Raw genomic sequence first — 25109 nt, 5'->3', positions numbered from 1 at the left:
CATATTTAATGGTGTTTCAGTAAGATATATGCACCTACAGAATAATTTCAAAATTAATATCCGGAGATTATATATAACTCATATTTATAGGCCAGTCAACCGCATTCAATGGTTTTTGGATTCCTGCCTTATCAAAACCCTGCACATTTCTAAATCAGTAGGCAGTCGCCCGGAAAAGATGATTCTCTTTAGTCTGTTTCTTACATTTAGTTTTGGGATATTTAGGAAATTATCTTTGTGCACTTCAAGCCACGCGTCTCTTCCAAATACGAGCACTTGGGTCAACAGAGCTACAGCCTGGAAAAATCTCTCTGTTTTGCTCATAAACTTTCACTCAAGTGTTACAACACTACCATCAATTTTGTTTGTAAGATAAATCAGCTTGGGCCTGATAATGCCAAGCGTTGTTTCTGTCTGTTAAGATTCATGATTATTTAAGTTTATTTAAAAGTCCTGCTCTAAAACATTGTTTTTGATTTATCCCAGTTTTGCACTGATCTTGTTTACTCCTTTGGCTTCGTTTGTGAAACATCTCTTGCAAGTTGTAAATGCAATTTTTACTGGCTCATTAAAGTGCATGTAATATAATTTTATATAAAGAAATCTATTTTGCACGATTTTACTGATGGTGTTCAGTATTGAATGAACTATTGTACGACTTTTTGTAATCAGCTTCTCATGCTTCCATCATTCCAGCTCCTGCTGTGCCCATGTGATGCTTTCTGGCATTAGTAACGCTATCTTAAAATTTTCCAAAATGTGACCACAAAACTGTAAAACCAGTCGTAAATCTCAGATGTATATCTGTAGCAAAAGCCAAAAATTCATCTAATGGTTCAAATTATCAATATTTTTATGGCAAAATCATTAGGATATTAAGTAACGGTCATGTTCCATGAAGATATTTTGTAAATTTCCTACCGTATATATATATATATATATAAAAATGTATCCATTAGTAATATGTGATTTTTTTTTAACAATATTTTGGTATAATTTTTTTAGTTGTATCTCAGCAAAATATTGTCCTATCCTAACAAACCATACATTAATAAAAAGCTTTTTATGCTGAGTTTATGTGATGTATAAATTACCCTTATGACTGCTTATGTGGTCAGGGTCATAAATGAAAACCTGCACTCTTAAAAATAAAGTTTACTGAATGGTGCTTTGTCAGGGTGTCTGGTTCCATTAACATCCACAGAACTGTTACTATGCACGAAAAAGTTTCGACAGACTAAATAATTTTTTTTATTTGTTAATATTGCAATTATCTTTTGTAAGAACCTTTTACTGAAAAGTTCTTTGAGGGACCAAAAAGCTTTTTTAACCCTTCTTAGCGCTTTTATTTTGCAGTGGACCATAATTGCCTTAAAGTGCGTTTATCTTTTTTGGAAAGCTGATCAGGTGCATGCCTATAAAAATTGCCTACGTAGGCTGCACAGTATGATTTGGAACAAGCAAATTCCAAAATGTGTTTGGTTGTAAAATTCAGAAATGTTTTTTTCAGACTCAGGCACAGCATAAAAAATGACCTGTGAAAAGACCCGTGGTTCCTAATGAAGGCGTTTTACTGTATTTCTTCTGCTTTATATCTCCCAAGCCACCTGCTCATGTTTCTCTATTCGATCACTGGCTAGGAAACTCTCACATCTGATAAAACCAGTTTGACCGCCATGTACGTCAAATACCTCAAGAGGTTGCATTAGGGGTACGAAAGTGCGTCTTGTACTCGAAGCACAATTTGCTCTTCTTGTGTTTATCGATTGTAATAACCCGAGCCCAATGAACTTTCTGTGTTTATAAACACAGCGGATCAGCATGGATATGGTCATTATATGAGCAAAGCAAGCATGGGTGGTTTATAAAAGCATATCTACATCATTTCCTCTATTTGTTCTTTTATTGAGCGCATGCAGCGTTATCCAGTCTGAGGTGTATTAACAAATCTCATGATCACAGACTACAGCTGGTTTAAGATGCCTTTCTTTACAAGTCTGCACATATTAAAAAAACATTTTTGTGGGGAAATACACAGATAGATATACAAGACGACAAGATGAGCATCAATGTTTTGTGCTTGTTTATTTATAAAAGCTTAATAGTAGCTTTTAGTCAGGGAACATTTCGATATTCACTTAAAAGTACCGTTCCAAAGTTTAAGGTCACTAAAAAGTTATTAAAAATGTTTTAAGTATATGAGTTGGACCAAATAATGAAGAGAAAGCAGCCAATAAGAACCCAGAACAGGTGAGAACTCCCGAAATACTCTTAAAATCTGTGTAAAGTCATTTCAGGGAATTGTTTGTAAACCCATTATAAATGCTAGAAAACAAAACTAAACTATGTACTAAACTAGACAGTTTTCTGTGTTCAGGATTATTTGGGCGTGGCTTAAACGATGGCTCGATGACACACTGAAGCCACCTAGAATGGCCCCACCCCCACAATCGCGAGCATCCATTTGGCGGTATTTGAAAGTTGAGAGAAAGACGTCAGACTTGTTCGACCTCATGCGGCGCCGCAAGAACCGACAGCCGGATGACGTCAAAGTACCGCGAGAATGATCCGAGAAATCATATTACGAAGTTGCATTTCGTCTCGCTCTCGCGGCACTTTGACGCCATCCGTATGTCAGCTGTAGCGGCGCCGCACGAAGTCGAACAAGCCTGTCAGCTTTCCCGCGAGTGGGCGTGGTTTCAGCGCCGATAGCAGACACACCCCCAGCGATCGAGAGCAGAGAATCCTGGCTGTTTTTATTTTATTTACTTGGCGGTTTTTAATGATTTAAATTTGGCTGGGTGGTTAATATCACATTTTCCTGTGGTGTGACAAACGGTGAACACATTAAATATCAGACTTTACACGGACTTTAAAAAGCGGGTGAGACCTCATGAAGCTGCTTGATCAAGGATCACATTTTACAAATTCTAGGTGAAGATTGCTAAAAATACGTTTTTATTTATTTTGTGTTTTTTTTTTAATATAGCAGCAACATAATTCCCAAAGCTGAATTTGCGCTATTTGTGTTTACTTTTATTATAAAGTGTGAAGTAAACTTTCGATCGGTGGCGTTTATTTTTAATCCTCAACGAATTCATCCGTATCCTCAGGAAAATGATTTGATGACGTCATCATCAGTGCACCTACGAGTAGGACCGGAGATGAACATGAGGTAAACGGATACAAATACATTCGAAATTGAAACGAAAATATAATTCCAGTCTAAGCAGCGTTTCCAAGCCAAGAACTGCCCACTTACACATCTGACTGGAGACATTATCATGTAGGCTACATCCAAAATTGCTTCCAGTTGTGAAATTCTAACTGTGATGTATTTGAACGACCTGTGAATCTATTATATACAAACACCCAAAAAAATGATTGAAAACACTACACTTGAATATGTATGAATTTCATTGCATGAACATCAAAATATGAAACACATGATGCTGTAGCTTTCCTCAGAATGAACTATTGTTCCAAAGATAATGCGTGCATGAAGTCAGTTGCCCTCGAGTTCACACAAGCGTCCCAATGGAGACACCACAGCTGTGATTTATAATGTAAAATTATAGAAAGAAAGTATTATATTAAAGAAAATACATCTTGAATTTTTTTGATATTTGTAAACAAGACAAAAATACTAAGTAGGAAAGTAATTTTGACCAATCCTGATATCCTGAACAGTATATCTATTGTTTAAACCTTATATTATCTATATTATTTGATCATTCAAAATCAATTTTTTGTGAAATATTACTCTTTATTATATAACTTTGTGTATTTTTATGTTTGGCAGAGGTGTACAAATAGGCTTTTGGGCTACTGTATGTTTTGTCCCGTTCTGGCCCCAAGGAAAATTAAATTTTTTAGATGTGGCTCTGTTAAAGCCAGCGCTATCTTATTCCTATTTGTACTTATTTTAATTCGTATGACCACATTTGTACGCTTTCCTTTTTCACCTGTGACATTGGGGTTAGGGTTTCTAATTTTTTTTTATGATAATCGTATGTTTTCGTACGAACTCATACCAAATAGCCAACTTGTTAAATAGACTCATCTAAAGGATTATTAGGAACACCCCGCCCAAATTTGTCATTAATGCAATTATCTAATCAACCAATCACATGGCAGTTGCTTTAATACATTTAGGGGTGTGGTCCTGGTCAAGACAATCTCCTGAACTCCAAACTGAATGTCAGAATGGGAAAGAGAGGTGATTTAAGCAATTTTGAGCGTGGCATGGTTGTTGGTGCCAGACGGGCCGGTCTGAGTATTATACAATCTGCTCAGTTACTGAGATTCTCTCACACAACCATTTCTAGGGTTTACAAAGAATGGTGTTAAAAGGGAAAAACATCCAGTATGTGGCAGTCCTGTGGGCTAAAATGCCTTGTTGATGCTAGAGGTCAGAGGAGAATGAGCCGACTGATTCAAGCTGATAGAACAGCAACTTTGACTGAAATAACCACTCGTTACAACCGAGGTATGCAGCAAAGCATTTGTGAACCCACAACACGCACAACCTTGAGGCGGATGGGCTACAACAGCAGAAGACCCCTGATGGAGTTCTTTGCTAGGTCTCATTTATATATAACTTAGTTTCTCCTAAAATTGCTTAGAAATAAAAATAGAAACAAATGAGACAATTGTTAAAATACATTAAGATAACAGAGCTATTAAGATCACATAAACTGTGTAGGTAAAATAATCTGGATTTGAATACATTTGATGAGAAATGTTTGAGTTCGTATTGAAATCTTCATTAATATGAACTTGATTTGGCAAATCTGAGCTCATTTTGTGCCATTGTTGAGATATCTTCTAAATGGAGACTTTCTGGTTCTTTATCTGAGGAGAAATATCTAAAAGAGACAGGAGGCTTTTCATGTCCTCTCCATTGATGTCTTAAAGCGATTTCACTGATTTTTTTCCCCTATGTGTATGACCAAAGATGCTGGGAAAGTCTCCAGCCCTCCTGCAACCTTGAAGGATAATTGGATTCGGATGAATATCACCCTTTGTGAGTCTTGTACCTCAGTTTGCAAATATATTTCATAAAGAAGAATTTACATGTGGAAAACATGCTATTTTTCATAGTTGCCCATAAACCAGGCCAGCCTCTTAACAACTTCATTATTTAAATCACATAACATCTCCCAAAGCGATCATAAGTTATGTGATTTAAACCTCTTGCAGAAACTATGCTATTGTTTTGCCTCTCTGTGCAAATCTTTATTTAATAATATGTTCACATTGAGTTATATGAGCCTTGAGTATTGTACGCATGTGTAAACCTTTTTAGCCCTATTGAAAAAAACTGATTAAACCATCTTAAGCTGGTTGGCTGGTTTTAGCTGGTCTTCCAATCTGGTTTTAGCTGGTTAAGCTTGTAGAGCAGGCCACTTTTTAGCTGGTCAGGCTGGGAGACCAGCTGACCCACCAGCTAAAACCAGGATGGAAAACCAGCTTTGCCCACTAACTTTTTATGGTAGGAATAAATATTATATGGTCAAGTCAATAGGAACCATTTTTGGGTGAACCCCATTAAACCAGCTACTTCCATTTTAAACCAGCCAACCAGCCTGGTCAAGCTGGTTTAAGCTGGTGGGTCACTGGTCTTCCAGCCTGACCAGCTAAAACTAGACTGGGAAACCAGCTTAGGCTGGTTATATCTGGTCTGTTCAGTAGGAAGGCTTTTACTTAATCCGTGTACACTCAACATCCTCGGTCACTCGCAAAGATGAAGTCCTGATGTCGTCCTCTGTTACTTTGCCAACGATGACCCTCGTGACCGAGCGCCAGTTGGCGAGTTTGATAGCCATGAAACATTTTGTGGCATTGTTCTTGGCACTCACAAAGCAGAGAGTATTGATGACCCCATTGCTCATAGCGATGCACTCGATGATGTAGAAAACCACCAGTGAGTTTCGACCGCGCGTGATCAGCGCTGGGTAGAAGTCCCGCAGCAGTGTAAAACTGTAGTACGGCGCCCAACACAAGACGTACGCCACCAGAACCGCGATCAACGCTACGACCGTCCGGCGTCGGCGACGCAGCCGTCTGCGCAGTTGCTCTGTCGGAAACCCTGGGACGTTCTTGAACCACAGCTCTTTGGAGATGCGGGCATAGCAGATCGCCATGGTGATCACGGGTCCCAAAAACTCAACGATGAATATGAACAGGAAGTAGGTGCGATAAATAAGTTGCTGGTCCGCGGACCAGATCTGGGCGCAGAACACCTTTTTGTCGTGGCCCACAGTGCTGTGCGGATACTCCTGTTCTGTAGCGAAGTAAGCCGAGGGTACAGAGATGAGGATGGGGATTATCCAAACCCCAAAAATAATCCAGTACGCCGTTTGATACTTCATACGTGGCTTCAGGGGATGAACGATAGCCATGTATCTGTGAGAAAGATAGAAATCTGGTTGAAGTGCAGAGTTTATGAATTATTTTTGATAAAGACCAAACATGATTGTCTTTGATATTATGACAGTTGAAGAAAGACAGAAAACTGAATCTGGACTCGTTTCTGGGCCAAAGGGCTGTTTGAATTGAATATATCAAACCCATGAGAGCTGAATCAAAAGACTTTGAGTGATTAACTTTGACTGGTAGTTTAGTGGGAATTCAAGTTTCGCTGTATTGACGACATATGTTGCAATGTTCGTGTTTACAACAGAACATCATTTTGACCCATCCCATGGTGTTAAAGCAAAAACATTGTATCATCTATCTATCTATCTATCTATCTATCTATCTATCTATCTATCTATCTATCTATCTATCTATCTATCTATCTATCTATCTATCTATCTATCTATACTGAACAAAAATATAAACGCAACACTTTTGTTTTTTTCTCCATTTTTAATGAGCTCAACTCAAAGATCTAAGACTAGATTAAAAGGCCTATTTCTCTCAAATATTTTTCACAAATCTGTTTATCCACCTCAAAGGTGTGCATAGCAAGATGCTGATTAGACAGCATGATTATTGCACGGGTGTGCCTTAGGCTGGCCACAACAAAAGGCCACTCTAAAATGTTGCAAATTATAAGGGAATGTCCAGCAAAGCTGTTGCCTGTGAATTGAATGTTCATTTCTCTACCATAAGCCGTTTCCAAAGGCTGTTTTTAGACAGTTTGGCAGTACATTCAACCAGCCTCACAACCGCAGACCACGTGTAACCACACAAGCCCAGGTACTCCACATTCAGCACATTCACCTCCAAGATCGTCTAAGACCAGCCACCCAGACAGCTGCAGCAATGATCGGTTTGCATAACCAATGAATTTCTGCACAAAGAGAAGTTCATCGGGTTCTCGACCTGACTGCAGTTTAACTTGTGCCGGCAAATGCTCACATGAAAGCGTTTGGAGGACCCACCCACAGTTTATTTGCTTCTGACGCCCATGTTTAGCACTTTAAAGGTTTAAAAACTTTCACCAGCTTTAAACATTCCAAGCTCAGAAATACACGAGACTGCATTTAATTTACACAAAGCTTTCAATGTCTGAGAGAGGGAGGTTTGTTATATATTCCCTTTGAAGAGAAAGATAAGCATAGCCTATTTCATATGATTTGTCATCAATGTTAATTCTACCTATATCAGGGGTAGGCTACGTCGGTTCTGGAGTGCCGATGTCCTGCAGTTTAGCTCCAGCTCTAATCAAGCACACTCGAACAACTAATCAAGGTTGAAAAAGTCACATGAAAAATACAGTAAGGTAAGGTTTTATCACAGTTGGACCTAAAATCTGCAGGACATCGGCACTGCAGGACCGTTGTTGCCTACCCCTGACTTATATTTTTATGTGCAAAACCTGCAACGAAACTCATATATATTTAACTTTTTTATGTATTGATGCAGAATATTTCATCATAAAAATATTGTTCATGTGTGCATTACATCACAAATATTTTATTACATTAAATACTAATATACTAACAAATAATTATGTTAATTTTTTGGCCTTTTTAAATACAAGGTTAATAGGTCGTTTTGATCAATCTTCAGTGATCTGACTCTAAACTATATTTCCCGACTTCCTTTAATTTTGCTTTTCAAGCTATTTCGTTTGAACTCTAAAGGTCAGAGATCAGTATCCATGGAGAAGTTCCTCTGCATGTCCGGGTTATGTTTTTATCATTTTGTGAACTCTAGGGGCGAAGTCGAACACGCTTTTTGGGCACACGAGAATGGGTGTCTTTGCTGCTTGACACTGTAAAAAATGTCTGTAGAAATTACAGTATTACTGCGTATTACTGGCAACTAGCTGCCAGTAACTTACTGTAGTTTTTACATTTATGTTATTTACTGCCAACAGTTTGTTCAAAGTTAAATGAACATGAACATTTTCTTTATGTCTTTATCTTCTACAGTAAGTTACTGGCAACCAGCTGCATATTTACAGCAAATTTTTTACAATGTAAATATAATCAGCACGGCACAAAGCTCCGTGTGCTCGTCGTTTATTATGACCTGAAATAGACGTACAGCGATTTTACCAGGATGGCTTGTATGTGTATCTCGAAACAGCGCTAAAATATTTGTGCAATGTGCGCAAATGATCAAATCTGATTTGGAGCGTGTGTCATTCTGTATAAACATGCACATCGATCTGATCACATTAGTGTTCATGTAAACGTTATGATAGGATTCTTCAATCAAAATTATTTCATTCCGATTGAGAAAAAGGTGCCCATGTAAACATATCTAGTGTGATCAGGACTTTAGGGGCGAGGCTGCATATATCTGGCCGTTATATTTAAATTACATTAAGTTTTTTCCACCACATTTAACAACATACGATCATTGAGATTGGTGGCATACGAATGTTTCATGAATCACACGTCGTAGATGTTTAGAGCCTTGTCTTAAGATGATATTTGCGCATGGACCTGCACTTATGTTAAATCGACAAATGAGGCCCAATGAGCACAGGCTCTGTGATGTCATCACTGCAACCTTTTCTTAATGACCAATTTCATTACCTTAATTGACATTAATGGTGAAGAGCAGGGTCCTCCATCTCATGTAATCTAAATGAAAGGTACAGCGCTATTTCAGCCAATTTATACCCTGTCCATTGTGATTAACAACAAAGTTTTGTCTCATTTTGTCTCTCGAAGCAATCGTGCATTTGAATTGGGTCTTAATGGATCTTAATGTATGTGAATTTCACACAAAATTCAATAAATAATAGAAAACAATGTGATCAAAGTGGTTTATGATGCAGAAGCTTCACAGCACTACTTCATACCAATTTTTATTTGACATGATCCAATAAGGAAAGTCATGTGTGAAGCACATTTTGATCAAATGATATAATGATATTAACTAATAAATAGAATAATAATGTAAGAACAAGAACCAACATACACTGTCACACTGTAAAAAAAATTGCTAGCTGCCAGTAATTTACTGTAGATTTTACATTTATGTTATTTACTGTCAACAATTTTTCAAAGTTAATTTAACATTAAACATTTTCAGTCTTTATCTTCTACAGTAAGTTACTGGCAACCAGCTGCATAATTACAGCAAATCTTGTCTCACACTAAAAGGGCTTATTTTGTGATAACAACCAGAGCCTGTACATTATCCCGCTTATTACACGACTATTGACCTTAAAAGTAAGGTATATAACAAGAAATATTTATTTGAAATCTATCTAATTTTTTACGAATCCACAAGGAAAACCCATTTGCTTTCAGTTTTAAGATAAGACAAGACATTCAAATGTCACAAACATACTATTTGGTTTAATAATTTGTAAATAATTTCTCTAGCCAAAAATATATTTTAAATATATACTAAATACATTTTGTAGAATGTTAAACTCAATTGAATATATTTTTGAATTTAGAAATATATTTAGTTTTAACCTTCATATATCAACATATATTTCAAAATGTATTTCAAGGGCATACAAATAAATTTCTAATTTTACATCCAATATGTCAAAAATTTATTTTTTTTGCCTAAATATATTTTAAATATATGCTAAGTTAATTTTATAAAGTATATTTTTGAAGTTAAAAATATATTTAATTTTAACATTTTAAAACAGTTCGTAACATAAACAAAGTTTTTCTTCAAATGCGACATGAATATATTTTCTTGGATTGAAATATATGAAGGGCTAAATATATTTTTCAATGCTATAAAATGTATTTGCTTTTAAAATATATTTCCAAAATATACAAAAAATGCCCAAAAAAATTTATCGGTGAAAATATATTTTTGTAAACATATTCCAAAATATATTTTAGCAAATTTTTTTGTATATTTTGAAATATATTAAAAAATGTAAATAAAATATATATAAAATAAAATTAAAAATATATTTTTGCCGTATGGGATGTCCAATTAGAATCAAGCATTCCGTGTAAAAGACTGTATAAAACAGGATCGGTTTCAGTGTCCAAAACTAAAACTTACCCATTGCCACTGATTTTGTTAAAAACTGCATGATAATATGGTAGATGGTCAAATGTTAGATTGATTTTGACCCTTTTTGTGAGCATCTTTTTGCTGTGAGAGACAACCAGGACTATTTAACTGGTCACCTGGATGCCAAAATTTAGCTCCAACACATCTGGACTGGATAATTATTATTTAAATCACTAAAAAAAGTTTTTACAGGCAGGGTCACAAATACACAGAGTAGAGAACTACCCATGCACTGAAAAAAAATTTCATTCAATTTACTCAATTTCTTTAAGATAAGTGGTCGCAATCAGTTTATTTAAGTTACATTTAAACAAAAGAAATTAGATAAATAAAACAAACAAAAAAAAACTTTTGTTGAAATGTAGCTTAAATAAATTGAGTGCAATCACTTACCTTAAAAAAATTGAGTAATGAGAATGAATAATTTTTTTCAGTGTTGCTGGTGTGGCAAAAAGTTCAATTCGGACCCTGGTCATTTTCATGTTATCTGTGCGTAGATCTGATCCTGAAGAATCGTTAAAAGAAAACCGTTTCGCTGTAACATATGATTTCATTTCCACACAAATCAATTTGCATTCGATTCATTTAATCATTTTGTGGCGGAGAAAAATACGAAAACAATCAGGGTTCCTTAGGGTCTGTGGTAAAAACATTGTTCTTCCCAAGGGATGCCTCTGGTTATATGTGAGGATGCGATCATCATGGATTCAATAGGAACCACCTGCTGGGCAACAGATTCTCTGCTAGACCGCCAGGACAAAATGTACTTCCCTCCAAATCCGTGCGGATAGCAATACACAAGTAATCACGGGAAGACGGAGACGACAAATATTCACATAGTAGATTCCTGCGCGGTATTGATTTTGGCCGTTTTCATTTATTTGTTTTTATCGTCGTTGCATGACGAGATTAAAAGTAAAGGGTTTAACATTCATGAGGAAAGTCATCCCTGGAGGACCCATACTGGTGGATGATTTAACAGCCGTGTGGCACCCTTAACATTTTTTTGTCTTTAGTTTATTACGTGGATTGTTTGATCAAAGTTTGTATAAGCAGAGTTAGACAAGACTGAGGCATACTGTTGGCATCACAGACGCATTTCTGACGCAAAGGCTATTTTAAATGGGTAGCAAAGGCTAATTTTGTTCAAAGGCAGCATTTTGGAGATGGCAGAGGCCTGTTTTCTATTCATGAAACATAATCCTTGGGGATTCTTAAACCCATCGACTAGTAGCCGATTCTCTTTTTATTCCCATGTTCATCACTCCTCTTCCAGATTTGAATTTTTTAATAAATCATTTGTTTATATCAATGGTTAAACACGTTGATTACTCGGCTATAGTTGTATTTGATCATAGACTGCATTTCCCTTTGAACATTAGGGAACGACCACTTTGGAGTTTTTCTGGGGGCAGTTTCCCAGACAAGGTTTAGATGAATCCAGGACTAGGCCTTAGTTATATTAGGACATTTATAACTAAAAACAATGCTGGTGTGCATCTTGAAACAAAATATATGTAAAGATACAATGCATACATGCATTTAAGTCTGGGACTGGGATAAGCCCTGTCCAGGAAACCACCCCTTAATCCACTACTGGGATTTATCTGAGCACAGTGGCTCAGTGGTTACCAGTTTGACCCCTGGCCGGGTTAGGTGACCTTTTTTTGTGGAGTTTGCATGTTTGAGCGTCGGTTTCATAGATATGTATAATAAAGGTTAGATGTCTCGCCCGCGCTGCTGACCAGTTGAGTGGAACATCCGGATTTGGCGGCCATCTTACCACAGGACGCTCGCTCACTCGTAGCATTGTGTTTAATGGAGCATGTACTTTTAAATGACCATTACTTGCTTAATTTTCTACCAATTTTCAAATGGTTTGGTTTGTCATAAAGTCAGAGATGTACTTATGACACTGCATGCTTATGAATAATTTTCATGAATCATGTTAAAGCATCCAGAATTATAGCCAAGTTAATAACGTTTGTAAGAAACCAAACCGTTTGAAAATCGGTAGAAAATTGAGCAAGTTATGGGCATTTAAAAGTACCTGCACCATTAAACTCAATGCTACGAGTGAGAGAGCTGCCTGTGGTAAGATGGCCGCCAGGTGATGACATTAGAGACTCCGCTGTAACAAATCTAACTTTTATTATACATATCTATTGTCGGTTTACTCTAGTTCCTCACTCAGTTCAAAAACTTGCAGGTTAGGTACTCTGGAAGACTTTAACGGCTTACTTGAGGGGGTCAAATAATATCTTATGTTAATAAAAAACTTATTTTTTAATATTTGTAGACTAGCTAAAATAGTAGTAGGTATCGTTTGGTCAAATTGAATGGCCATATCTGTTTGCAGTTTAAAAAAAGTTTGGTTTGAATATTTCCGGCCTGTGCTGGATGTACCGTCTCTCTTGCCAATCTGACGCATATGTTTTGGTCTTGCTTCTCTCTAGAAAATTACTGGGTTTTAAAAGCTATTAGTGAGGCCCTCTGTGTGCCGCTGGTACTTTAAGAGTAAATTTTGGAACTCTCAGTAACTATATTAACATAACTCTAACTGCAACCCACATTATATTTTTGCTAATAACTATTTATTAGCCTGCAAAAGAATTATGTAGAGTTGGAAATGTCCTATCCCTCAATCTGCGACAGCTTGGCGGCTGGAAGATGAAATGTTCTTTTTAAAATTAAAGAATGAGATTCAGCAGTAGCAATATAAACAAACGGTGGAACAAATTTAACTTTCAGTAAACTTCTGCAAACAATCAATAACAATAGAGTCCATTTAGAGAAGTTTATTTCTGATAACAAGGGAAATAAATAACAAGTAGATTACCTTAATTCATATCATAGCTAAAGCGTATTAAAAATGTACACTGAGCTATTGTAAAATGTGTACTATAATGTATATAATTTTGACTACAGATGCCAAACCTCCCTTCACATAGCGGTGATCTGTGATCGGCATCTCCCCTCGTCTTTAGGAAACCAAAACATTTGAAGAGTTTCGTTGCAAAACGTGTTAAATCCATTTTTAACATTTTTGTCAAAACATGTTTATTATTATGTTATCATGTTATTATTTTGTTTTATGCTGCTACTTAGCTGTATTTTTTAAGTTATGAAGGTTTAAATCAAAACAAACCAACTGCAGTTGCATTGAAATTAATTGGAATGCACAACCAAAAAACGCAATTTCTGAACAATTAAGAAAACGGTGGTTATCTCGTTTTGCAACGAAACTCTTCATTTGTTATTTTTAATGAGGTATTTGTTCCAGAGTTTAGTTTAGCCACTAGTCAGACCATTAAATAAACAAAGACCGGAAGTTAAGTTCAGTCCAGATACGTAATCACGACAACGCTTGTGCGTCTGATGGAACCGTATATAAAATGGGAGCCCATTTTGTCAGACTTTAAAAATCTGAAATAAATGTTCACTATATATATAGTTTTTATACATACATACATATATTGTATCTCTTTTTCTATACCCCCTTTTGTGATACTGTATTTTGACGACATAAATTATTGTCATCAGAAGGCTGCGCAACATTGGATTTTTTTCTAACACAGTAGAGTCTCATTCACAAAGCATGCGTACGCACGAAATTTGTTCGTAAAATGTGCGTACAAACGTTTTAACTAACAAATCATGATTCAACAAAAACTTTCATACTAAAATTTATTTAAAATTTATGCCGAAACGTACGAACAATTTAGACCACATGTGCGCAATAATCATGAACAAGGAACCCTATAATATATATCTGTGTTATATTTTATATATTTTTTTCTTGTTTATGATTATTGCGTACGTGTGGTCTAAGTTGTTCTTAATTTTTTGCATACATTTAAAATACATTTTAGTAAGAAAGTTTTTGTTGAATCATTTGTAAGTTAAAACGTCCGTACGCACATTTTACGAACAAATTTGGGTGTACGCATGCTTAGTGAATGAAATGCATTGTACGTGTAGGATGTGCATGCAGGAGATTGTATTATTTAGCTGAGAAGATGTACTATATTTTGTCGCGATGCGCACACATCGAACGTCTGTGTACACGTATGAGTCAAACAAACTATATTTTGCAAGGCTGTGCGTTCAACCGTGCACGTAAGTTCACGTACACTTAAAAACGGACTGTACTCCTTGCTGTAGTGTTGGTTTCACAAAATGGCTGACCTGCGAGAATGTTTTTTAAATTTTATTTTTACCAATGTATTAATGTAATAATAACGCAATGACATAAATACATAAATAATGCCGGCATGTGTCCCAACCTTAAGAAGATGTATTTGTTACTTCCGCAACCAGAAATTGTATTTATGTTTCCTGTGGATGTTTTTTTTTTTAGATAGGAATGTGTGGGTTATTATACAAATAGAAAGGAGGAGGAGGAAAAACGCCATGTTCATTGTTTTACTCTATGTTGCCTTATTCTCCTAAAAAAAGAGAAAAAAACTTGTAACTTTTAAATTTATATGTCATTCTATTTAGAAAATAATTTATACTAATAATAATGATAAAATAATATTCGAAAAAAATTATTAAAATAATGTTGGATATTTCGATGAAAAAGAATAACGAGCACTATGAGCCTGTATAATTTGTTTTGCTGTTCTGCGCATGCGTCGTAGCTGTTTGTACGTCAATGCATAGAAGGTATTTCACTTTTGTTTTAATTTATTTGCTAGCATGCACGAGTGCATTACTGTATGCAAAATCTAAGAACATTTGCAGTTTTAAATTAGCTTATGTCCGTGATCCTGTTTCCAAATTTACGATTGCTTGCTCATGTTTGACAACTGAATCAATTATGTTTTTTGTCTTTATCTGGTTAACAGTTATACTGGCTAAGAATACAATGGCTTAAAAGAATGTGTTTTCAATCATGCCACTGAGAAATTTGGCAGTGGCATTTATAAAACTCAAGTTAAATACACACACAAATCAAATTTCTGTAAACACCATCATCAATGAATACACAAACAGACACCACTTCCAACGCAATGCACCCACACACTTTGTATGAAACACACAAATTAGATAGATGGACATATAACAATATTTTTTTAAATGATGGAGTGCAGGGAATGCAAACAGGTGGAGAAAGAGTTATAGAGAGACTGAACGGGTCAGAGACAGGTAGAGATGATGGATAAAGGGAATATGGCATGTAGTGGATTTATCATTTGCCACATGTTTTCTCTCAGCAAGCTGTCTTCTTTCAGATCATCTAACAATCCTTAAGTTGACTATTATTCTTAGTTAATCATAAATTGTTGTAATATGGATTACAACTTGTGAATGTAATGTTTAGTTAACTGAAATAAAGCAGGCTTGATGACGTATGCAGCAGCATTTGGATGAAGAAATGGCCTTGTGTGTTTTTAAGGAAGTCCCGTCACTGTACCGCCACGTTTTCAACCGTATTCGCCTAAATATACTATACACTAAAAGGCGGTTTCCCGGACAGGGCTTATCCTAGTCCCAGACTAAAATGCATGTTTCAGCTGCCTCAATTTTAAAACACCTTGTACTAACATATCTAAACATATATCTGTGCCATTGTTTTGTCTCAAGATGCACACTGTTGTTTTTTGTAAGGTTTGTTTGTAAAAACTACTTAAATGTCCTTATATAACTAAGGCCTAGTCCTGAATTGGAATAGTATATACATTTATTTTAGTGTTTAGCAGAAGAGTATGCAAGTACTGGGACATACTAACACATAACACATGGAAGTGACCAATGTTGCCTAAAACAGGGACTTTCTAACTTTATGATAACCCCATCATGAACCTTCGGCGAGGGACCTCTTTCCTAACGTTCATATCCATATTTCTTCTTTCATAAAAAATTTTTTAACTGTAAATTTGAATGTATTATGAAGCATCACTATCAGCGTAGCGTCACTAAACTCCTCCCTCCCGCAATGAGCAATGCTGGCTTCTGATGGAATCGTAATAATCGCAATTACGAGTTCTGACTACATAGACAGACAAACAAATTCGTTTTTGGGTGAATGACGTTAATTATATTGTGTCCGTAGGGTTCAATTAAATGTAAAAGGGTTACAATTTCAAAATAAATTTGCAGATTACGCACATACATTCTCTTTTTTGAGGACCAAGTCAAAAATGTCTGGTTTCATTTCATTTTAAAAGAATATTTGGGGGATAATTGCAAAAATGTTAATTGGTGTAACGCATCAAAATTTACATTTAGAAATAACTAATAAAATGATATTAAAAAATATTTTTTTTGTTGATTACGCTTACATGCCATCAAGTTGGATAAAATATTTAATATTTCTCATTCTTTAGCGCAATTGGCGGTTACACCATTTGACATTTTCAGGTCCATTCAGTCTTAACTTTTATGAAAATTGTGCAAATGTAATTTTTTATTGTATACAATTAACATACATACACTATGTGCATTGGAATAAACCTGATGTGTGCTTTTAAAACAAGTTTTTTTTAAATATTTTTTTATTTATCCTCATGCCAATCTACAGAATACATTTTACTTTAAACTTAGTTTACTTACACTTTACTTAGTTTTAATTTTAGCTTTACATGCTGCATTTAAATTATTTATATGTGATATTTATGGAACAGCTTATGAAAAAGAAATATTTTTCTTGCATATCAAAGAATATGCGATAAAACTAATTATAAAAAGTCACTATATAGGATTCCCACAACTTTGCAATGGGTTACCTGTGTGGGCACTTTACACTGCAATAAATTATTAATTATTCATAAAGACTGTAAAAAGTAAAACTTGGATTAAATAAAAATATTACTTCAATTGAAACACCTATCAAAATAAAATAAATTAACTTAAATTTTCTCACTTTAAATGAAAAGTGTAGGTGGAAAATGTATAATAAAATAAAAAATTGTCACCATAAATTTTTCAATTAAAGTGATAACATTTAAGATAATAAAAAATGTGTTTTTTTAATGCCATTTTTAAGTAGTAGTTCCACCTTTCATTTTTTACAGTAAAGTCCATAAGAAAACTGTAAGATTTTACATAGATTTACAGTAGAGCATGCTATGCTACTTGAACATTATTTTACATGTTATTACTAGGGCTGTCAAAAGATTAATCGCGATTAATTGCATGCAAAATAAAATGTTGTGTTTGCATATTATATTTGTGTGTGTAGCTATTGTGTGTAATTATTATTTATATATAAATTCACACATTTATGCAAACATTTAAGAAAACATTTATTTATGTATATTTTTTTATTTATATATAATATAAAATAGATAAAAATCTAAATAAATATACATGTAAATGTTTTATAAAAACATGCATCTGCGTGTATTTTTATAAACAAAATAATTACACACACTGCACACATATATATTATGCAAAAACAAACTTTTATTTTGTATTCAATTAATCGCGATTAATCTTTTGACAGACCTAGTTATTACACATTACATGCCGTAATTACGAATGCACAACTCGAAGCTACAAGTTTCCTAGATGAACTTGAGGGCAGCATAATATCAGCCTTCAGTGTGCATGGATCTGCACTTCAAATTTTTTACCGTAAACAGCAGATCATCAGGATATCATGATTTGTGATATCTTTTAAAGTGTTGCTAATCTTAGATTACAGTTAATTATTTAACACAGGAGCCTTGCTTCTGGTGAGCCACTGTCTTGTACAGTTTAATGAAGGCAGGTGTGTTGGATTATGACTGGAGATGAACTGTGTAGCAACTGAATGGGACACCAAAGTGTATTTTATTTGTGGAAAGTGTCTTATTTTTGGACGCCAGAGATCTATCAGATAAAATTTAGTGAGGTGAGAAAATGTATGATTTTTCATCCAAACTGAAATCCAAACTACTACCCCAATAAGGATTTATCGTGCTGCTTGAAAATAAATTCACAGAGACACGCGCTCACCTGTCCACGGCGATGGCTAGCAGAGCATTCGTGGATACGTACAGAGACACGGTCCTCAGGTAGTTTATGGAGACGCAGAGCACAATCCCGTGACTCCACGATAGGCGTTTCACCACGTAATAATCCACCAGAAACGGACAGCACACGGTCGCCACCAGGAAGTCTGATATTGCCAAATTGGCGATGAGCAAGTTGGTCAGATTTCGAAGTTTTTTGTAACGTGCCAATGAGGCTATGAAGACACAATTTCCAATGCCGCACACTAGCATGATGCACACCAGGACCATGCCGATAACGATCGTAGCCACAAAGAACGCTTGGCCTTGAGTCGTGTCTGGGATTTCGTCTATTGGAATCTCGTAATCCAGAGGAATGTCGTAATTCGGCATAATGTTATCCAGTGGGGGGCTTTGTCCCAAGGCCCATGTCCAATTTAAAGTGCTGTTGTTGTCGTCTCCCATCTTCTCTCATCAAATAAAGCCACCGGGGTCTTCCATAATGTTATTTAGTGAATGGATGTTCTGGAGTTTGCTGTAGAGAATAACAAAAATTATTTTCTACAACCTTCATAAAATCACAAAATGTATTCATGTGAAACGAAATTTAGATGTTCATTTTTAATAAGCTTGACATGTTTGGTCTGTTTCTTACACAAAGCTACTGCATAGCTTCAGGAATGTGCAAAAATGGTCATTGGTTGGCACCCTTTCATATAGTAGCCCAAAAGAGTTCACACATTTGTACCTATAATACATATAGGACCTTTTCAAAGGCTTCTGCTCCAGTGACAGCTTGGGACCATTTTTGGACCATTTATTTCCGACAGTTGAGAACTGGTCAATAAATTGCTGTTTGGGTTAAACTTTTCCTTTATGGAAGAAAATATATCAAACCCACGCACCACAACACTATAAAACAACTTTTCCTCAGAGGTTCGAGTCAAAAACATGTGCTTTTGCAGAGATGGGAATTGCGTTTGGTGTGTTCGGGTTTGAAAAAGAATTATCTGCCACATTTTGAAAATATGAAAGGCTCAGCTCACAGATGGCCAGATTAGTTACGTGTTTACAAGACTCAGAATTAGGTGCTTGTTTATTTATAACTCGAAGCTGTACTGTACATGCTTAAAAATAACGGTTGGTAAAAGGATCTTTGTCTGGCTGTGTTGTTCCATAAACATCTACAAAAGCTTTCTGTTGCACAAAAGTTTGTTTTTAGCTGAAAAATTTTTTTTGACTATGAAAAGGTGAGGAAGAAATTATAAAAAAAGTGTGGTTCTAATGGGGGGAAGCAAAAATCGCGTGGTCGTTCTTCAGCATACCACCGAATTTTTTATCAAATCATACATTATTCAGACACCAGATGTATTTTTTTTATATATTTACTAGTGGGTGCAGGATACTTAAGCAAAATAAAGTCAGCTGTGGCATATTATACCCAACAATCATCATACGACTACCGGTAAAAGTGATACAAATTTGGGACCCAACATTATTCAGACACTTTGACCTAACCGTGTCTTTGTCTTTAATTCCTTTTTATTGCTTGGTAATTCACTTAAATAATTAAATTTCAATTTTGCTTAATCCTCTCATTTTACTTAAAAAAAAATCAATTAAACAATGTGAACTTAATTTAATTGTGTTAATTTAACAAAAAAGTGTGTCTTCTCAGCTTTACTTAAAAATGATTTGTTCAGCCAAAATAACATTAACAGATTAATAAAACCAATACAGACTTTTATCCTATTGGCTGATGATGTTACAGTGTATTATGGGTAATTGTTGTTCTGGCACCCTCTTGCAGAAGTGTAGCATCATAAGATAGGTACGTGAGTAACACTTGGCCAAATATATGTCAATGAACTTGTTTTGATATATTTTAAGAACAAAAACATATGAACAAATGAATGGTTTGAAATGTAATATTTAATTATAAATATATTTATGATGTATTTGATAAGCTGCAATTAAAAGGTCTATATGATGAGTTGGATTGAGCAGCTGCACTATGATTGATTGATTGATTCATGATTAAATATTTAATAAATCCTTATTAAAGGGGGTGGAGTTTATTTAATGGCAATTTTTTGTCATCATTACTTAAATATTTCATGTACAGTGAACTCTGTTGTTTGTTGACACTACTACGGTTTGTTAAGTTTACTTGAACTTCTTTTGTTAAATGAACTAAATTATTGTTTGTTGAGATTACTTAAACGAATTGCGTTGACAATTTTTTTTTTAAGTATAACCGAGCCGAAAGTTACGCGATTTTCTCAGAGCCCTGATTACATTTGCATTTTAAACTATGACAGCATCTTTAGCGCGCAACCCTTGACAGAGCTGAAAAATATTTTGTTAATACATCACCGTTTTGCTCGTGTAGGTCCAGAAAGCTGATGAGAAACCATGATAAGTAAATTCCAAAAGCGGTAAAGTACTGATCAATCTTCAGGTTATTAAGTGCTCTAACACATCCTGAAGTTATGACTTCTCAGAGTTTTCAAAATAAAAGTAGATCGGGTTTAAATGTCAGGAGTTCATGTCGGGATGAAAGTAACACTTGTTATGTTGAATATGTATATTATTGTCGGAGCCGATGGTGTAGTGAGCAGCGCTCCGACATGTTGTGCTTTCGCACTTTCGGCGACCTGAGTTCGATTCCCGGCTTGTGTTCTTTTGCCGATCCCATACCCCTCTCTCCTATCTGTACTTTCCTGTCCTCTCATAAACTCACTGTTTAATAAAGGCAAAAACTAGCCAAAAAAATGTACTTTAAAAATGTATATTATTCTAATTTCATTTAATTTAATTTTCATAGTATTTATTACTGTTTTTTTCTCAACAATTCAAGTTTGTACTGTTGGTTTGCTTTTGAAATATTTGATGAATTTGAAATATAGAATATATAGAATATAAATGTAATTTCACTATTTTTTGCAAAGATAAATGACAAAATATGTTTTTAGTTACATATTAACAAGGTCCTAGTCATGTATATTTACTAAAAACAAGTGTAACACAAAAATCTACACTCTTAGAACGAATTTGTTAAAAACAACACATTAGTGTTGATTCTGGGAAAGCACACTAATGTTATTATTGAGACAACATATTCAGTGTTACTTTTAACACAACTTGTGTTATATTTGAACACAAAATCAACACAAAATTTGTTAAAATTACACATAATGTGTTGAAAGCTTAACGCACAAAGATGTGTAAATCCTTTCTAAGAGTGTATCTTGTTCTGTTGTGTTACTTTTGACACACCTGTGTGTTACTTTTGTCCCTGCTGGCCGGGTCAAAAGTAACAATGCGCTCCCTACACTTTAAAAACAAATGATGCTAAATAGCACTAAAAGTGGTTCTTGGTTCATAATTTTTAGTGATATATAGCACCTATAAAGAACCATCCGCGGGTGATATAGCACCACTATAGCACCACAATATGGTTCTACACCGGTGCTACACATGTACTTCATCGGTGCTATATGGCATTAAAATGGTTCCTCCATGATTACAAGCCAAGAACCACTTTTAGTGCTATTAGCACCGTTTGATTTTAAAGTGTTCAAAGTGAAATTATACAGAAGTCGTTTTACATTTGTTCAAAATTCCAGCTGGCATTGATAGAGCACACTTTTGAGTTACTCACCACAGCAAAAATATATCTCTGTCTAAAACATTAGCTTTTAAAGCATTATGTTTTCTCCCCTAAATACCACTTTTCATTTTTTGAATGACCTTAATTGGTATTATTCATTGTGTACTTACATTTAGCAGCTGACAGCTATTCAACTTAATTGATATGTGAGACCTTCTAACAGAAGAAAGGATAAAACCGATGAAATATCAAATATTTTATCTTCTGGTCATATTTGATCTATAGTGAATAAACTGAATAAACTTTGGTTTGACTGTATAATAATGAGGATGCTGTCTGTCCTTTATTATTCTTTTGTTTTATGGTGGTTTTAGCATTCTGGTTAATATTGACAGTCTATGAAATGAGGCTGATGTAAAAAATCATTGTCCCTGTGTCGCAGTTCGAATACTATCAGTACTAAATATTAGTCAAAATTCAAGTTAGTATGTCCCATCTCTGTCAAAGTACTGAAATGTCCATACTTTTCCATAACAAAAACAATACATAATGGGGTGGGGGGTACACATTGGGATGCACGCTGTGTTCATTTGCAGATGACACATGAACTAGAAATGTATTAAGATCCCTCACAGTATCACCATCATTATTGAATGCAGTGTGTAAGTGTAGTGTGTGATTCCTGATAAACCATATTTTCACAATTACAAGTGTCAGGATCCTGTCAGAATCTTGTCTTATATTATATCTAGTCTTTCTGGCAGGGTTCTGACAGTACCATGTTTTGTGTGGGAAATGCGTGGCCTCAGTATTAGTTATATTTGACCACGTATTTCCCGTGTCTCGTCACATTTTACCCGCTCCCTTAACTGTTATTATTTTCACCTGTTCCCCTCATTATTTCTCTCTATTTGAAGTCCTTGTGCTCTTTGTTCTGTCTGTGTTCGTTTTGATTTGTTTCTGTCGTTAATATTTATCCAGTTCATTATCCAAGTCAAGTTCATTGTTTATATGTTAGTCTAGTCCAGTTTACTGTTTTTTGTGATATATAGTATAGTATAGTCTAGTCTTGTCAGTGTTCAATATATTCTATTCGATGTTTGTTTTGCCCCATCGTGGGTTTTGTTTTCTTGTTTTGTACTAAAGTCTTTTGTGTTGTCCACATCGTTGGGTTCGTTCCTTGTAATTCCTCAGATACACGTATTAAAAATGCAAAAATACACATGGTCAGAAAAAGAAAATGGTCAAAATATGTGCCCTAGTACCTCAGTGCATATTAACACCTCAAAAGATACATATTAGTTTCTCAAAGGTATTGGTACCAAATGTATACTAGGATCTGTCCAAGTGACAGCTGTGGTACATATTTTAACCTTTTTTTAAAAGTGCACGCGAGTTAAAAGGGGTTTCCCACAACATAAATGTCATTTTATATTTCTTGTATTTGTATAATGTGCAGTACAACCACCGTTTATCACTATTAAACAATGGCACGTCCGATCATTTAGATCAAACAGTTATTCAAATAAGTTATTAGGCACTGTTGAAGTTAACACAGTAGTAAACACTTTTACATTAGTTTATGGCTAACACTTTCCAATAAGTTGCATTTCTTAACAATTATTTAATGCATTATATATCAATGAACTTCTACAGCATTTATTCATCTTAATTCATGATAATTTTAGCATTTATTAAAATATAATATTAAAATCAAACTGTTAACATTAGTTAATGCACCATGAACTAACATGAATATTGACATTAACTAACATTAACAAGAATGAATACATTTCTACATAACTAATCATTAATGCATTTACTAATACAACCTTATTATAAAGTGTTACCCGTTTGTGTTATTTACTAGTCTGTTATAGTGAGATTATCAGTAACAACAACTTTGGATTCATTCTTTGTCAGGGTAACACAAATTATTGTGTTATGATTTATTTTGAGCTATTATAACCAACCCCTAAGACAATTTACTGTACTTGAGTGTTTACTATAGTATTGTATAGTAATTACCACACTTTCTTAATGTATATTATTTTAACCATAGTGAATTTATCAATTGATTGATAGTAAATATTGGGGTTTAAAATCACTCTATACTAATCTTATTCATGTGGTGTGTAGTACATATATATAAATATACTCATGTGATACTTTTTTCATGTATTTACTACAATAAATACTAAAGTAGCCTATATGACAATCTTTGTCACGTGGTGTAATTGACCATAAATCATTCATAATCAAAATAATAAAGAAAATAAGCCACAGAACGCATGTTCTCAAAAAACTCAACAATAACCACCCACCGATTTACATGCAAACTTTATGTAAGGTACATGATTTAGACAAGACTTGAATGTACAACCAATTCCGTCTGCTTTTGGTATGTTCGTATAAAACTTAATGCGTAAATCTACAAAAACGAGCACAAGTCTTTGCGCAAAGATGCGTAAATAGAAAATGATAAAATGCATCTTACCTTCACAGCATTGTCGTTTTCGTTTGAATGTCATTAATCTCCAAACAAACACGCGTCTGCATCTTTAGATGTGTCTACTTTATTTAATTGTTCTCTCAAAAGCGCTTTCGGCTGTCTGCTGGCCGGATCTGCAAATGATAAAGAACGCGCAGCGCCTCCCATCCAAACGAACCACTGCGCGTCTCCAACCTGTAACGCACGTGAACGCGCGCATCACAAACGAAATCTACATATCCAATAAAGTCTCAATATGTCTCAGATATTATATGATAAACAATAAATGTGCACAGTACCCTCTGTGGTTTCTGTTTCATCTCCAGATTTATCTTCACATGAAGTATTGTGCCTGTGGGCAACTCTGCTTTCTTTTGTTCTGAGCTTTTGTTCTGTTTACCCTTTAATCCATATTTAAGCCAGATAGCAGAATTGCACACCATTTTCAACTGTTTCTTAACTCAAACACACATTCACAATCCCTACAATTACATTTTTGCACTTTAAAGACACTTTTAATTAAAATTTTCAGGAGTATGTATAATGAACCCTTAAGCTTTGTGTTGCAAACATAATGCTTTACCAGTTGAGCTACAGAACACCA

The 25109-nt window shown here is 34.9% G+C and overlaps 1 protein-coding gene and 1 long non-coding RNA gene across 2 annotated transcripts; one reads left to right on the top strand and one right to left on the bottom strand.

Annotated features, from left to right (window-relative positions):
• The first annotated feature begins 2310 nt into the window (after positions 1-2310).
• On the top strand, positions 2311-3394 carry LOC141358884 (uncharacterized). Its single transcript, XR_012365404.1, has 2 exons — positions 2311-2934; positions 3114-3394. It is a non-coding gene; the product is annotated as an uncharacterized lncRNA (long non-coding RNA).
• Positions 3395-3932: 538 nt separating this feature from the next.
• On the bottom strand, positions 3933-24765 carry prokr1a (prokineticin receptor 1a). The gene is made up of 3 exons (XM_055204458.2): positions 24512-24765; positions 18406-18936; positions 3933-6408 (listed from the first exon to the last, which is right to left on the bottom strand). Exons 2-3 carry the CDS (start codon positions 18864-18866, stop codon positions 5703-5705), a joined length of 1167 nt encoding a protein of 388 aa, XP_055060433.2. The 5' UTR covers positions 18867-18936; positions 24512-24765; the 3' UTR covers positions 3933-5702.
• Between the last annotated feature and the right edge of the window lie 344 nt (positions 24766-25109).

The sequence above is a fragment of the Misgurnus anguillicaudatus genome, chromosome 3 (genome assembly GCF_027580225.2).
Source record: "Misgurnus anguillicaudatus chromosome 3, ASM2758022v2, whole genome shotgun sequence".
NCBI lineage: Eukaryota > Metazoa > Chordata > Actinopteri > Cypriniformes > Cobitidae > Misgurnus > Misgurnus anguillicaudatus.
The sequence above is the reverse complement of the archived record's forward strand: the minus strand, read 5'-3'. Positions and strand labels throughout refer to the sequence as shown.